This window comes from Aaosphaeria arxii (genome assembly GCF_010015735.1).
Source record: "Aaosphaeria arxii CBS 175.79 unplaced genomic scaffold BU24scaffold_2, whole genome shotgun sequence".
Classification (NCBI taxonomy): Eukaryota; Fungi; Ascomycota; class Dothideomycetes; order Pleosporales; genus Aaosphaeria; species Aaosphaeria arxii.
Genome location: NW_022983475.1, coordinates 3742759 through 3758338, shown reverse-complemented (window position 1 = coordinate 3758338; position 15580 = coordinate 3742759). Strand labels below are relative to the sequence as shown.

The 15580-nt window shown below is 48.0% G+C and overlaps 8 protein-coding genes across 8 annotated transcripts; 4 read left to right on the top strand and 4 right to left on the bottom strand.

The window, feature by feature from the left end:
* Nucleotides 1-34: 34 nt before the first annotated feature.
* On the bottom strand, nucleotides 35-1942 carry BU24DRAFT_341891 (uncharacterized protein; the record flags this gene model as incomplete). Its single annotated transcript, XM_033523292.1, has 8 exons — nucleotides 35-226; nucleotides 276-448; nucleotides 501-649; nucleotides 695-819; nucleotides 864-1432; nucleotides 1490-1644; nucleotides 1695-1817; nucleotides 1869-1942. The coding sequence occupies 8 exons, from the start codon at nucleotides 1940-1942 to the stop codon at nucleotides 35-37; spliced, it is 1560 nt and encodes a 519-aa protein (XP_033388184.1).
* Nucleotides 1943-2104: 162 nt separating this feature from the next.
* On the bottom strand, nucleotides 2105-3100 carry BU24DRAFT_476892 (uncharacterized protein; the record flags this gene model as incomplete). The annotated part of the gene is made up of 1 exon (XM_033532949.1): nucleotides 2105-3100. The coding sequence occupies one exon, from the start codon at nucleotides 3098-3100 to the stop codon at nucleotides 2105-2107; it is 996 nt and encodes a 331-aa protein (XP_033388183.1).
* A 472-nt stretch (nucleotides 3101-3572) lies between these two features.
* Nucleotides 3573-5284, top strand: BU24DRAFT_476890 (MFS general substrate transporter; the record flags this gene model as incomplete). The annotated part of the gene is made up of 4 exons (XM_033532948.1): nucleotides 3573-3744; nucleotides 3790-3970; nucleotides 4038-4202; nucleotides 4251-5284. 4 exons carry the CDS (start codon nucleotides 3573-3575, stop codon nucleotides 5218-5220), a joined length of 1488 nt encoding a protein of 495 aa, XP_033388182.1. The 3' UTR covers nucleotides 5221-5284.
* A 530-nt stretch (nucleotides 5285-5814) lies between these two features.
* Nucleotides 5815-7923, bottom strand: BU24DRAFT_476888 (uncharacterized protein). Its single transcript, XM_033532947.1, has 2 exons — nucleotides 7762-7923; nucleotides 5815-7713 (listed from the first exon to the last, which is right to left on the bottom strand). The coding sequence occupies exons 1-2, from the start codon at nucleotides 7847-7849 to the stop codon at nucleotides 5924-5926; spliced, it is 1878 nt and encodes a 625-aa protein (XP_033388181.1). The 5' UTR covers nucleotides 7850-7923; the 3' UTR covers nucleotides 5815-5923.
* Nucleotides 7924-9561: 1638 nt separating this feature from the next.
* BU24DRAFT_419455 (uncharacterized protein) lies at nucleotides 9562-10761 on the top strand. The gene has a single exon (XM_033527223.1). It carries the CDS (start codon nucleotides 9736-9738, stop codon nucleotides 10609-10611), a length of 876 nt encoding a protein of 291 aa, XP_033388180.1. The 5' UTR covers nucleotides 9562-9735; the 3' UTR covers nucleotides 10612-10761.
* Nucleotides 10762-11091: 330 nt separating this feature from the next.
* On the top strand, nucleotides 11092-12271 carry BU24DRAFT_419454 (uncharacterized protein). The gene is made up of 4 exons (XM_033527222.1): nucleotides 11092-11590; nucleotides 11639-11738; nucleotides 11792-11895; nucleotides 11961-12271. Exons 1-4 carry the CDS (start codon nucleotides 11495-11497, stop codon nucleotides 12090-12092), a joined length of 432 nt encoding a protein of 143 aa, XP_033388179.1. The 5' UTR covers nucleotides 11092-11494; the 3' UTR covers nucleotides 12093-12271.
* Nucleotides 12272-12680: 409 nt separating this feature from the next.
* BU24DRAFT_419453 (nitrate reductase) lies at nucleotides 12681-14162 on the top strand. The gene is made up of 4 exons (XM_033527221.1): nucleotides 12681-13015; nucleotides 13071-13152; nucleotides 13208-13742; nucleotides 13795-14162. Exons 1-4 carry the CDS (start codon nucleotides 12859-12861, stop codon nucleotides 13942-13944), a joined length of 924 nt encoding a protein of 307 aa, XP_033388178.1. The 5' UTR covers nucleotides 12681-12858; the 3' UTR covers nucleotides 13945-14162.
* BU24DRAFT_419451 (3-oxoacyl-reductase) lies at nucleotides 13910-15474 on the bottom strand. Its single transcript, XM_033527220.1, has 3 exons — nucleotides 15084-15474; nucleotides 14419-14833; nucleotides 13910-14351 (listed from the first exon to the last, which is right to left on the bottom strand). The coding sequence occupies exons 1-3, from the start codon at nucleotides 15336-15338 to the stop codon at nucleotides 14230-14232; spliced, it is 792 nt and encodes a 263-aa protein (XP_033388177.1). The 5' UTR covers nucleotides 15339-15474; the 3' UTR covers nucleotides 13910-14229.
* Between the last annotated feature and the right edge of the window lie 106 nt (nucleotides 15475-15580).

Below are 15580 nucleotides of genomic sequence, written 5' to 3'. Positions count from 1 at the left end.
ATTTCAATTGTCAGCCTTGAAGATTATGAGGCGTCTACGAATTACCTAACAAGCCTTGTTGTCGGAGCGCAAGCAGCATATCAAGGCTCCGACCTGCAGCCTCGATGCAAGTAGCTGATAGCTTCTGCAAAGGTGATGTATCAGCCAATAAAGCATCTATGTTCATGCCGTTCGACTTAGAGGTCGCCAAATGGAGAAGAATCGGCCTTGTAGTCAGTGCCATCGCCTAGAACAACCATTAGACTGGATCCTGTAATCAACGGTTACCATAATACCTGAAAAAGCATTAAATGCAATGTTGCTCTAGTTCGAGTTACCGTGAGAGGTTGCGAGAAGTTGAGAGTGTATTCTGAGGGCATTGATTTCCATATTTGCGCAAGCTCTGACAAGATATGTTGAACACGTCTCAAATATCTTCTCTCAGACGTCGGTTTGTGGCTATAGACACCTATCGTAGATATGGTCAGACTAGAATCGGGATTTTAACGAGTGTAACGTACTCTGAATTATCTTGCCAGTTATTCTGGCAATTTGGATGTTCAGATTCAACGCCATAGTCGAATAGAAGCCAGGCGAGTCTGTAGGTAGTGGCACAGTTATATCATCATCGCTGACCCCAATCGGATTCCCAGTTGCGGCGGCCAATCGTCTACATCCTTTAGTTTCATGCTCTATCTCGATGAAAACAACATACCTCTCCTGCATGTAGATTGTCCACCATAATCGGTTGCGATGAGTCTTCTGCGATCGTGGCATAGCTTGTGTCGTTTTATCGCGAGCGAGGCCGTTAGATAAGGCCAATCTCAGTGCGACGCCGGCCTTTGTTTGGTTATGTTAGATTTAGCTGGAGACATAGAATATACCTTCGTAGTACTCACGTATACATAGGCGTCGTCCTTACGGTCTGAGCATTGGAGGAAGAAAACAAACAGGCCCATAATTTCCACTGCGAGAGTATCTGCGTTGCGCAAAGTGCAGAGTGATGGGAGACGATTGATAGCCCCTAGGAAGTAGTCTGCACCAGGAAAGGATGATCCTTCTTTCAGCTTTCCTTGGAGAAGGCCGCCAAGCGAGAATACCATCAGCATCTCAACGTACCAAAGATCATCAGATACATTTTGAGCAGGAAAACCGTCATAAAAGCTGGATAGTCTGTCAGAAAAGGCCCGTGGATCTATGAGGTGCTGCACCCGTCCAATTGAGGCGAGTACAGTGTTTAGTAAATCATGGGCTTGCTCTTCACTCGGCCAGTCAATGTTTTCTAAATTGTGGAGAACTTTTGATGCATCAGGTTCGAGATTGTAGACGTTGTCAGGACTTTCCGTTGGTAGGCTCGCCGCGATTTGAATGCTGGTATTTAGGTTTGTGGGTAATCCTCGGATTCTCGAACCAAAGTGAACGCTTGAGGACATTGTAGAGTCCATGAGGATCGCTGGTAAACGCTTAGATATAATTAAGAAAAAGAAGAAGCACTCGGATATCCACTAACGAGATGCTTGCGAACTTCCCCCAGTCTCAGTGAGTCCTTCCTGATCAACAGGACTGGGACTGGAAGGCACAGTGCTTCGTTCCGGCTGTATTGCGATATTTGAGTTCTCTCGTTCCTCAATAGAGGAAACCAGTCTTTCCAGATCTTCTACATAGCTGGAACCCATGAGAAGAATGAATTGGACCTGGGGAGAGGACTACTTTACGCTACTGAGTACATCTTCTTTCGAACGTTCTCAGGGAAAATGCATTCGAACTGTCTCTTCAAGCAATAACGGCACGGTTGGATACCGGAGCATTTAATTTTCCGTTCTCTACAGGAGGTACATCTACAATGTTCAGTCTCTCCAAAGCATTCTGTTGAGGTTGGGGTCAAGTACGCTTGTGATGTTCGCGCTGCTTCTCCACGTGAAGCAGACCTCCTTGTTCGTTTTGCGGGAGGTTCTTCGAGCATGATTAAAATACCCCATCCTCTGGTACGAGACGTAGGTGTGGTGGTCAAGTTGAGAGTGCGGCCAGGCGCTTTCAAGCCATTGCATTCATTACATAATAGGACCTATACCCAAATTTGATCGATTTCCCTTATGAAAGCTCTACCCCACTCTGATCGTAAACTCTATCTCCGCTCCCCTAGATCTAAATATTTAGCTACATTATTCAACGCTGTGGTTGCCGTCAGGACTTGGGTTTCAGCTGTGGTTGCTCCAATGTGTGGAGTGCTAATGACTTTTCCTCTCGCCCAAAGTCTTTCATATCGGTCAAGAGTCGGCGGTTCTTCTTTGTGACAATCTAGACCAGCTCCAAAAATCGAATCGCTCTCCAAAGCTTGTATGAGATCATCTTCATTCACAATGCCACCTCGTGCTACGTTGATAAGAATAGCTCCACGCTTCATTTTCTTGAACTGCAATTCGCCAACCATGCCCCGTGTTTGTGCAGTCAAGGGAACGTGCAGGGTTAGGACATCGACATGAGCTAACATATCTGCCCAATCTTGGACTCTTTTATGAGGAATATCACTCCAAGCATCCTCTGGGGCAAAGGGGTCGCAAGCGTAGATGGATGCATTAAACGCTCCTCTGAATATTCGAGCGACCGCTGAACCGATGTTGCCCATGCCTACAATTCCAATCGTTCTACCAGTCATTGTTCTACCGCAGCAGTGTTCCTTTCGCACCTCTGACCCGGCTGCCTGCTTGACTGATATGGTTCGTAATTGTCGAGCAACAGCCATGGTTAAGCTCAGAACGAGTTCAGCGACCGACTGCGCATTGACACCAGGAGTATTCAAAATAGCAATCCCTCGTTGTTCGCACGCAACTTGATCGATGATATCAATGCCTGTTCCCTGCTTTCCAATTGCTCTCAATCTTTTGGCAGCATGTACAGCTTCAGCCGAGATGGGCTTTTCGCGGACGAGTATAGCATCAGCGTTCGCTTGCCAATTTAAAGCTTCGGGGTCATCATGTAGGACTGTGTTGAAAAGTTTCTGACTGTGGAGGATGGCTTCCTCAGGAAACTGTTCGAGAAGGTAGATAGTTGGACGATTAGTTGAGCGTGGTCCTCGAACATCGATGGCTGACTCTTCTGCTTCGATTCTCGCAGGCGCCATGGCGAAGTGGTTTGGTATGCACTTGGGTAATGATAAGTGAAGTTGCCTAACTAAAAATTCAATATTGGCATCAGCCTCTTTTATGTTATTTGTAGCCGGCAGGCCTTCTTTCTGCTGGGTTACCTACTGGTCTGCGGTGTCAACATCCGTGGGGCACTGGATGCTCGATTCACTACTCAGGTGTCGGCTTGCACATCCGGCGCTGTTTGGAAACGCCAAAAACCGTGGCCTCAACATCCGGCGGACACTCGACACCTTTTCAAAATTCTTCCCCATGGGGTCTCCATTCTTTCAACCACATTCTAGCAAGGGTGTTAATACACCTAAATGCATAGACCATTTTCTAGTATTTAATAAGACCATGGCCGAAGTAGTATTCTAAATTTCCAAAGCAGTGACATTTCCTAATCCATTGCAATCTCGAAAGCCTCAATTAGTTGCTTTCGGTTCTCTCATCATCACTTTCATCATCATGACAGACATCGTAAAGTCCAATGGAGATGAGCAGGTTGAGATCTCGACCACAAAAGAAGGCCAAGAGCTTGCAGTCGCCTACCAGATCGATCCAGTAGAGGAGAAGGCAGTGTTGAGAAAGCTCGACCGCGTGATTCTTCCGCTCATGGCTCTTGTATACTTTTTTCAATGTAAGTTTTCGTGGGATACATGTTGCAATAAACTAACGTAAGTAGACCTTGATAAACAGAGTATCAATTATGCAGCGGTATTTGGTCTTTCGGACGATCTTCAACTCTCCGGTACAGAGTTCTCCTGGGCTATTTCTCTCTTCTACTTCGGCCAGTTTGTCTCCGAGTATCCTGCAGCATACATGATGAGTAGATTCCCAATCACCCTGTTCGTTGGGATAACAGTGTAAGTGATCTTTCAAAGAAGATACAAACATATTAGAACGGCAGTCTGATCATGTTGCAATGGACAGCATTCTCTGGGGTTTATGCGAAATAAGCCTTGGGGCTACGCAAAACTGGCCGGGGCTGGCAACTGCAAGATTCTTCCTAGGCTTCACGGAGGGAGCTGTTGCCCCCTCATTCATGATCATTACAAGTGGCTGGTATAAACGTAGTGAGCACCCAGTGAGAATCGCGTATGTTCCCCAAAACGACAATGCGTGGTCTTAGGCTAATGAATATAGCACATGGGTTTCCATGTTCGGTATCTCTCAAATCGTTGGCGGAGTTATGATGTACTGCATTGGTGGCGCTCACATGGCTCTTGCATCGTGGCGCGTTCTTTTCCTCGTTTGCGGTGGTCTTACTGTTACTTGTGGCATACTCTTCATGATTTTCATGCCTCGCAGTACCACGACCGCATGGTTCTTAAACGAGCGAGAACGAAACATCGCAACTGAGCGACTGGCAGTTGATCGCGCGACACGAGACCGATCCTCTTTCGACGTAGCACAACTGAAGGAAGCGTTGACCGACCCGCGGACCGCCCTATATGCACTCATGGCACTGTTCATCACCCTCCCAACACCAATCGTCAAGTTCTCTTCTCTCGTCATCAGCGGCTTCGGCTTCACGCCGTTCAGAACAATGCTTGTTGGACTACCAGGCGGTGCGATATCATTCGCGCTCGTCTGGGTAGGTGCCTTAGGTCCTGCACTTCGACCTAACACCCGCTGCTTCATCGGCATCTTTGTCGCTGCTATGCCAATGATGGGCACATTACTTCTACTGCTTCTACCTGCTAGCAATAGTTGGGGCATCGTGGTCAGCACATGGTTTGCTGGATCCACTGCGCCGCCCCTGTCCGTCACTGTTGGCCTCATGGCATCGAATGTCAAAGGAAACACCAAGAAATCTGTGGTTAGCGCAGTCTTCTTCATCTTCTACACTATAGGATGCATTGTGGGCCCACAGTTATGGCAGAAGAAAGACGCGCCAAGGTATACCAAAGGATGCATCACAAGTGTGGTCAGCTTTTGTTGCCTAATCATTTGCTACATTGTGTACTACATGACTGCGAAGATCAGTAATCGGAACAGAGAGGCGATTATGGACATGGACGAACCTATGGACAGTAATGGGTGCCAAGTTGGCGTCAGTGTGGATTCTGATCACACTGAGAAGCAAGATATGGCTTTTAGATACAGCTACTAAATGGATGCAGAGAGTCGTCATCTATCGCAAGGTCTTGTAGGACTCTTTACATCTTAGAATGGGGTGCCGTTCATTTTGTACCTTTTCTTGAATAGACCAAGAACACACATTCAGTTAATGCTCCTGTATTCTCTACAAAAATGCAGATAAGCATCTCTGAACATCCGGGGCACTTCGATATTATCAGATTTAATGTGTCGTGTTCTTGTATTGAAGAACTGAAGTAGTTAAAGGACTTGAGTATTCGACCATTAGAAGGGCTTGAGAGCATGAGCAGTACACTGAACACATGGTGCTCATGTCATGGTCACGCAAAGTCGAGAACTCTCCACTTCATTAACCCCACATCATCAACTAGGAATGGATCTGAATAGACTAAGATTACTGATGCAAACAAGCTATCAATTTGTACGCACGATGATACCCTCCATCTACTAACCTAACATTGCCACCAAGATGTTACGGAAGCTTGATACAAATGATAGGGAAAAAACGTTCCATCATGCAAATAGAACGATGAAAATTCGGAAAATTGTACTCGGAGACCATGTCAAGTGTCCAATACCCAGGAGTGAGAAATAGTGACAATTTGACCAACAAATCGTACTGATGATTCTGACCCTAGTATGTTTTTGTCGAGTCGACGTATTTCCCCGGTATGACTAGAGTGAAATTCATGCTTAGTTGAGCAATTAATGGGAGTTTATATGAAGCGTCCTGGAATGCCACCACTTTCAATCGGTGAAGCAGCAACAGCAGATATACATCTTGCACCATCACCGGAAGGTACGCTGAGGCTTGTACTTAGCAATGTTGCGGCTCCACCGCCCGCATTGAATGTGTAAATATTGCCTGTAGTGGTCTCTTGTCCGTAAAACTCGTCGGTGTCTGAACCCCAGAATGAACCGAACTGGTTCGTACCAGCGAGTGAAGGATAGTCCATAATCTTTTCCCAAATGTGCGTGGCCAAATTAAAGCGAACCAGTGATGGTCCAATAGTTACGGCGTATAAGTAGCCGGGTCTGGCAGGAAGATATACCCAGTCAAATATACCCATGCCGTTGATGGCTATAATACTGGCAGTTGCGTCGCCGCTTTCAATGATCGTACCGAATGTTGCGGAGCCGGGAGCAAGGTCGATCACTGCCCATACTCCTCCTCCCTGAGTTATGTAGAACTTTCCAGTGTTGTCGATGTCACCAGCATTCCAGTAGCCTGCTCCAAGGCTAACAGCGAGAGGCTTCTGGCCACCATCACTTCCGATTTGAACCAGGCTGTTGGCTCCTAAAATGCTCACTACGCCCCAAATTGTGTTGTCCAAGACGTTGTATCCAATGGAGGTCACATCTCCTCCAGCGCCAATCGTTGAGCTCAGTAAGGATGTCAAACCTGAGGTAGCGTTCAGACTATACAGCGAATTTGATTGTACCAGGTACCCAACTGCGTTACAAACAAAGGTGGCTAGTGGCGATGCTGGCGCACTGCTTGGAGGTGCAGATGGCGCAACAATTGGAGCAGATGGCTCCACGACTGGAGCAGATGGCTCAACGACCGGAGCAGATGGCTCAGCAACTGGAGCAGATGGCTCAACAACTGGAGCAGATGGCTCAACAACTGGAGCAGATGGCTCAACAACTGGAGCAGATGGCTCAACAACTGGAGCAGAAGGCTCAGCAACCGGAGCAGAAGGCTCAGCAACCGGAGCAGAAGGCGCAACGACTGGAGCAGATGGCTCGACAACGGGAGCTCCAGATGGCTCGACGACGGGAGCAGATGGCTCAACGACTGGAGCAGATGGCTCAACGACTGGAGCAGATGGCTCAACGACTGGAGTAGATGGCTCAACGACGGGAGCCCCTGAAGGCTCGACGACGGGAGCCCCTGAAGGCTCAATAACGGGAGCTCCTGAAGGCTCAACGGCTGGTGCTCCGGAAGGCTCAACGGCTGATACTCCCGATGGCTCTACAACTGGCGCTTCCGAGGGCTCTACAACCGGTGCTCCAGAGGGCTCTGCAATCACAGGGGGCATGGAAATTTCGGCGTTCGGTACTGGAGTTACTGGAGCCGGAGTAGCCTCAACAGCCGGAGCTGGAGTAACCAACGGACTGCCGTTACCCTGATTGACTGGTGCACCGTTGCTCTGATCGACTGGTTCAATGGCCTGTTCAGCAGGTACAGCAAGGCCCTGATTGAAAGTTCCACCGTTGGCCTGATTAAAAGCTGCACCATTGGCCATATTATAAGCGCCACCGTTGGCCAAGTATTCGGCGAAGAGGGAAGGATTCAACACGGCGGCGTCAAAATCTAAACCGGGATATAATTCAGGATCAAGTGGGAATGGAAATCCATAGGGACCGAAGCCTTTGTAGTAATCGTAAGGACTGTACCCAGAGTAGCCATGATGACCGGAGTGATGGCCGCCATAACCGTGGCCATGGCCATGGCCGTGACCACCACCGCCATAACCACGTTGTTGGACATGCTTCCTTCCAACTACGTACACAAGTGTCAGTAGGAATAACCTAGAAGGGCGTGAGATACATATCTTTGAATGGCCTCTTGGTAGTACGCTGGCTGTAACAAAGCCTAGCAGGCCGAAGCCTGTCAGGATTGGGAGAATATCCTTCATTTGCGTCGCTCTCAAAAATTACTATATTGGAACAATGGCACAACAACTGATGCTACAAGTGGCCCAAATCCAACGTCAGGCGAAAGGAAGTCGAGCTTGAGGACGAACCGGAGCTGGGGTTGAGAGGGATGACATTACTCGTATGAAATCCACCAAACACCTTTTATGCAGGAATCCGCGTCAGGACTTGATACCTTTGGCAATAATTTGTTCATGGCGCATAGTGTGTTGCCGCCAACTCAGTCCAATTCGTTTCGGGTCTCAGTTCCTGTAAAGCTTAGCACAATTTTACATTCCGCCAAGTGGGAACTACCTTTCTACATTCCCAAGACCCGCATGATCCCTGCCTTCACCTTGCCTCCTTGATTGCAATTGACACTCTCAAGTTACTATTTAGCTAGGCTATGTCATGCGATACCACTATAGATAGTATGCAACTCAAGCCGACTTTGCAATGGTTTGTACCATTTTTTTAGAACGCCAATGTCAACCAAGTACAGATGGGACTCTTCGGAGTATACCATATGGTTTCACTATTAAGATACAGAAAGCAGTCGAAAACATGCTCTGTGAACTGATGGAAAAGGTCAGGCAAATTACACTCTTCCACGTCCCTGACCAATGTTCATGTTGAGAGCACGGATACCTTGACATTCCATACAATTGTTTGGGAATTTAAAAATTGAGAAGTTTGAAAGCAAGCGCCCATCGACACATGCATCTATTCACTTGGGGTATAACCGTGCGATGGGCCAATGATCATGTGCCCGTTCAAATCGTGAAAGCTTACACCAAGCCTTCAGATATTTCTTGGACGGGATTCTCCATACCACGTTGCTCAGCCAAACTGGCTAGCAAATCCAGACGGAAATAAAACCCTCTTGCAATGTACGCCGAGAGATTTCCAATACTCTCTGTCCCTTCTTGTTTATCAAAATCCTTGTGTAACGTCCGCGCATATGCATTACCGATAGGTTGGAAGGGAGGAGCCGCTGTTCCGAATCATGTGAGGTTTTCTATATTGTGTCTACTACTCCAACCTAGCTTACTATGCGCTCAAATTCTATGCATAACCCTCAAGAGGTTATTGATATCAGAAAGTTTACAAAAAGTCCTGGGCATTCCATAATCAAAACTTCAGCTGAATGACTATAGAACCCTATAAGCGTTAGAAGTTTCCACACCCGTATGGATCCGCAACTTTGTCGATTCGGTGCAATGATGTCATGGACTAGTAGTTTGAAGATATTACCGAAAGTCACGAACATTGTTGTAATTCGACGATGCTATGGCCTGGTTAGCACAGTTGTCCATAGTGAGTCAGATCTGTTCCTGTAGCATCGAGATGCTGCACTTATGGTGTAACACGGAACAAAAGTAAAAAGCACTCCTCGATATGCCGTTATTGGGTCCAAATGTAACCCAGAAAATATGCGCGCTTAACTAGCCGCCTATCAGCTCTGTGGACCGGCTAGTTTGGTCGAGGTTTATCATTTGATCTATAACTCACTAACTTAAAACCACAGATTTTCCAGCTCAAGCTGGGGTCAGGATTAAGGTGTTACGAGGGTATTGATGCACTGTGACCATTTGTAGGAAGTGCTTACTGAGGTCATCAACGATGTTAGCGACTAGCAGGTAAGATTATCGGGTGAGAGTAAGACTACGCCGCATCACCTTGGTATATAGCCTGAAGTATCAACGACAATATACAGTATTTTAATTATGCCATTGTCACTCAATAATAAATCGATACATCAGTTCTACCTTCCCAGGCATTGAGTGTGATAGCTCATTCGCATTTGTAGACACCTAGAAACCTAATCAAACGAGAAAACAACTCAATTCTCCTTTATTATATCCGAAACTCAAGAACAACCTCCAAAATGAACTCTCTGTCTGGCAGCAAGAATACCAACTTACGGGTACCCACCCCATCCAACCCATCTTCGCTCCCACCACGTTACGAAATCCGTCAATTGCAACCAGAACACCTCGAGTGGGTCATGGCCATCGTCATCCACTCCAACGTGTTCTATTCTCCTGTCTGGACAGTCTTATACCCAGACTACCTGACCGACAAGCTGCACGAAGCAATGAGAAACGGCAAATATCTCTTCGAACACCAGATTAAGTCCGGTCTCTCTTTCGGCGTCTTCGACACAGAGTATACTTTCAAACGTGCTGAAAGTGCGCCTACAGGAGGAAAGTTATACTGGGACGAATCCGAGCCGGAGGTGAAGTCCTCTCAAGGCGTGCAGGCTGAAAGCAAGAGGTTGCTCGAGCAGATGGACTTTCCCCTTGTTAGCGTTGCAATGAGCTACGACGGTATAAATGCTCTTGACTTGAAGAAGATGGAACCAATGTTACAAGTCCTGCCGCATTTTGGATTGATATATCACATTCTTGATGTACTGGACCAGAGAGCTCCGGAGACGTGGAAGGCAACTGGAGACGGGCAGGTGCTGATGCGAAATGCGACGTCTACGCGACGTGACTATGAAGGACAGGGAATTATGGCTGCGTTAGCAAGGTGGCTGATGAGAGAGGCTGCTGGGAAAGGATACAGAGGGATTCAGATCGAAAGTATCAACAATGCTGTTGCACATGTATGGGGAAAGGCGGAGCCGCCGTTCGAGGGAACCGTTATTAGCGAATTCGACACGGCAACTTGGGCAGACGAGGAAGGGAAACATGCGTTTGAACCTGCGAAACAGGTGTGTAAGAAGATTTGGGTTGATTTGAAAGCTACAGAGAAATGAAGTCATGATGGTAGGAATCGAGATAAAGAAAGCAAAACAAGTTCAGGGATAGCAAACGATTCTCGAATTTCATGTTGGATCTGGTGTAGTCCCGTCCCTACATGATACTTTCATGTCCTACGATCGCCTATTTACCTAGTTAGGATCATGACAGTTTTGTTTTGAATATTAATCCTTTTGCTCCCTTCCATTCCGCATTCCTTAATGTTTGCTGGACTATCAACGAAAGGAAAAGAGATGCGAGAAGTCCAGACTCAACGCAGCTCGAAATAGACAATGCATTAATTGCACACGCACGTATCCAGGAATAAAACTGCACATCCCCATGTTGCTGCTTCAAATTGTCCTAACAGTCCGTACTCAAAGCATTAAAGCTGAGACAAAGCCCCACCTGCAGCCGCCGTCACGTCGTCACACCACACTATGACATCGCATTCCTCGTATTCCGTCGCGCGATCGCGAAGTCATGCGTTCGTGCGACCTCATTCACCGTGACAACGTGAATGCGTGGTAATTTCGTGTTCTGAGTCACCGATTTTCTCGGCGGCGCGCATCTACGCAATGAGGCGCGTCGCTTGTAACTACGGAGCGCTACTTTGTGGACGTCCGGCGCTCGTTAGTGGTGGATGTGAGAGTGGTATGAGGGGTCAAAGGACGCGCTTGGCGACGCCGTGGTATGGTTGTGGCTTGGGAAGAGACGGTGATTGGAATTGCTGCCTGAGGATGAGTAAACTGAACAATGAATAGGGACGATCATGATTACGGTGACGATGTTGGCCTGAGGATGTATAAAAAGGAGCGAAAGCTACGGAGTTGCAGATAGTCATCTCCATTCTTTTTGGGAATCCTTATCTGAATATCGCCTTAGGAACCAATCCTCAAAATGTCTGACGAAAACTGTGCAAAGGAATGGCCAATTCCACCAATTGGTAGTCCCTGCTGGATCGAAGTCATGTCTGAGAATCCCCCAAAACTGAAGGTCCGTCTTCACAAACACAAACATAGTGTGATCGCTCATTTGAACCAGGAGTTTTATTCTGCCTTGTTCCCTTCATGGGAATTCAAGCCGGGCACTAAGGACCATCCAGAGTCTGAGGTCGCCATGTTCGAGTTCCAGCAACCGAAAGGTGAGCAATTGCAAAAACGATGTTTGATTGATGATCAAAATTGACGCTCATAGGTCTTTCGGGAGGCATCGTGAAGCTACCCGAGGGATGCAAACGTAGCGAGCACCCCCAAGGCGTCGGCTTTACCATCTATTGCTATGTTACAGATCTTGAAGCGGTATGTCTTAATTCATTGTTTGATTTTTACGTCCTGTCAGATTGGCGTGTTAATGAATTGCATAGACGGAGAAGCAGGTGCATGAGCTTGGTGGAACCACAGTATTGGGAAAGACGAAGGAGGGCAATCATGGGTGGTTCATGAACTTCAAGGACCCTGAAGGGAATAGGTTTGCTGCTTATACTATGGCCAAGTGAGGATCCAAGTAGATATTTATGCCGTTTGCCGCGAAGTCTTTTTTCAATTGATACTGTTACTGGAGGCGTATGATGTTAGTGAAAGCCCAAAGTTTCGGTATCAGAAGTGGCCCAAAAGATACATTGACAATTGAAACGAATCTTCAGTCGATGAAAATGCTGGCATTGAATGAAGATGTTATCCCGGATTGATTTTCCAAATGCGCATAGAGAATCCTCAATATCTCCCCCACCCGGTTACTTAACTGTGGCGTTTGCAGCGTTTGACAGCAAATCACTCGTTGGAAAAAAGCTGGGAACGAAGTGAATGCTATGGAAGTGATGAGCTGAAAGAGAAGGAATTGATGCCCGAGATAAATGATTTCGATCGTTATTCAACGAAGGCTACCACCATACCGTATGATGTAATGATGGAGGAAACACAAGTTCGGAATTCATTGCCTCTCTTGGGTAGTGAACGCCCAAGTGTAGGATGAGGTAGTCTGCGGCCAATTAGAGTCGAGCGGCTCCCGACAACACCGACCTCAACGCCTAGACCCGATCAATCTCCGAAGCCTCCAAAAAGATTACCGAGTCCAAACTCTCCACCAAAAAGACGACACTAGAGATTCCTCCCGCCCTCCGTAGACCCCACACAACTACTTACGAGAGCTTCTTTCCTCTCTCTGCCATCTCCTCCTCCCCCGCTCTTGATCCCAACGTTCACTTCAACAATTGCTGTCGCTGGTTGGGAAAGATCCAATTCCTCCTTCTCAAGACGTTCACCATGTCTGCTCCACCGCTCACCTCCCCCCAATTCGTCCACGGGGTCTATATCCCCTCCGCTCTGCTCATCGTCGGAATTGCTATTATCAAGAAGGAATGGCTTCCCTACTCTGTAGTCCTCGCAGCCGTCCTAGGAGGCTGGAAGATCATGAACAGCCGTATGCATTCTTCCCGGGCATTCTAATAGCGAACGAAAACTGACATCATCTATAGGCCCACGAAAGGTGTTGAAGCCAACTGAGTTCCAGACTTTCGAGCTCACTGAGAAGACAATCTTGAGTCACAACACCGCGATGTACGTCTAAATACCTATTAATTGCCTCGTTGCAGCTTCTGACTCCCCTTTCCAGCTACCGCTTCAAGCTCCCCAACCCCACCGACATCCTCGGCCTTCCCATCGGCCAGCACATCTCCCTCGGCGCGACCATTGCCGGCCAGCCCAAGGAGGTCGTCCGCTCCTACACCCCCATCTCCTCCGACGAGGACAGAGGCCACTTCGATCTTCTCATCAAGTCGTACCCTACCGGTAACATCTCTAAGCATGTCGCTTCTCTCATGGTTGGACAAACTATGAAGGTCAAGGGCCCTAAGGGTGCTATGGTTTACACTCCCAACATGGTCAGGCATTTTGGAATGATTGCCGGCGGTACTGGAATTACCCCTATGCTCCAGGTCATCAAGGCAATTGTCCGCGGTCGCGAGACTGGCGACAACACCGAGGTTGATCTTCTCTTCGCCAACGTCAACCCTGAGGATATTCTCCTGAAAGAGGATTTGGACGCACTGGCAGCTAAGGACCCTAAGATCAGGGTGCACTACGTTCTCAACAACCCACCTGAGAAGTGGGATGGTGGTGTCGGTTTCGTCACCGCAGACATGATCAAGGTATGCTTGTTTCGCAGTACATGGCTATCCCAGCCACTAACCTCTTCCTTAGTCCAAACTCCCCGCTCCCGCCAACGACGTCAAGATCCTTATCTGCGGTCCCCCGCCTATGGTCAGTGCAATGAAGAAGGCTACTGAGGGTCTTGGCTTCCAGAAGGCTCGCCCCGTCAGCAAGCTCGAGGACCAGGTCTTCTGCTTCTAGATGTGCGATGTACACATACAACAATTTTGGAAAAATTGGTAATCTACATATCTGGTATCGAGGGGAAAAAGCGAACGGGGGATCTCATATCCAATGCTGAGCATTTTCGGAGACATAGATACAAAATACTACGCCTTGTAATTTGAGAGAGAAGACTTGGAAGCCAATTTGTCCAAAGGATTATTAACCATATCCCCTGAACGCCCTAAATCGAATCAACTTTTGAGAATTCAAGAACCGAGTCTCCTCCGGCGCAGCAGAGTGTCATCAGGAGCCATTGCAAGTTCACTGCGGAAACATTCCGCCATCGACTCCTATGACCTTATTGGTGACATAGGATGTCTCCAGCATCCACAGAACCGTCCCGGCAACTTCGTCGGGATATCCTAACCTACCTACAGGCAATTCTAACATTCCGTTAGCTAGGTATAATACCAAAAACAGCGGAATAAAAGCGAGTGGGTTGGCGCATACTTTCAGCCAGCTCCTCACTACTACCGGGCAGCATCTTCGTTTGCTCAATGAGAGCGGGAGCCACGCCATTGACAGTGACACCCTTCTTTGCATACGTCTGCGCAAGCCAATGCACAAGGCCATGTAGAGCCGACTTGGCGGAAGCATAATGCGGACCGACGATGCCTCCCGTGAAGCCCGCGACACTACTGATGAAGATTATTCTTCCCCAGCCCTCTCCTTCCATAGCCGGCATGCACAACTGGGTGAGCAGGTATGCAGAGCCGCAATTGACGCGCCAGGTATTCTCAAATGCCTCGATGGGCACCTCGTCAACGGACTTGACGCCCGAGTGGCCTCCATTGGCGCCAGCGTTGTTGATCAGAATGGTGGGCGGTCCGACGATATCGACGACGTGCTCGTGGAGTTCGCGGACCTTTGCATGTCAATCACATTCATCCTCATGTCACATACGGTGCTGTTGCGGTGCTTTGCAAACGACGAAGCAGAAGCAGAAGCAGAAGAATAGAAGAAAAAGATCACAACTCCAAACAACACGAAAGACATCAAATAGCATTCAGCTCATCAATCCCCCAAACTTGCACACCTCACCCTCCCAGTTGCACGCAGGCAAACAAGAAGACAAAGAATTCGCGGAGGTGTAAATGAACCATGCTAGAATTTACCTCGTCATAATTCCCCAGGTCCGCCTTGTAGCTCGCGAACTTGCTACCGAACCGATGCATGTACTCCTCTTTGAACTCTTCCATGAGCTCGATGGCGCCGTCCTGGTCGGAGAAGTAATGCATGGCGACGGAGCAACCGCGCACCGCCAACATCCTGCATATCGAAGCTCCGATGCCTCCCGTGGCGCCTGTCACTAGTGCGATCTGCCCGCTGAGGGTGCCCCTGATCGTGTTGATGCTGTTGCGTTTAGGCATTTCGTCTTTTCTTCCTATAATGGTGGGGGAAGAATAAAGGCGCCACGAGGAGTGTTGTTAGTTAGAAGGTGAGAAAGGGAGGGCAGGAGGGGCGGTGGTTGTGGGTAAATACGATCATGTTACTAGTTGGTTGATCTCATGTGAGGAGAGGAGGAGATGTTCGTCATATGCTCTTTATGAGGAGGTGGCTTAAACCAATCGATTTGCGAGGACAGGAAACTGATCGGTCGCTCCAAGAACAC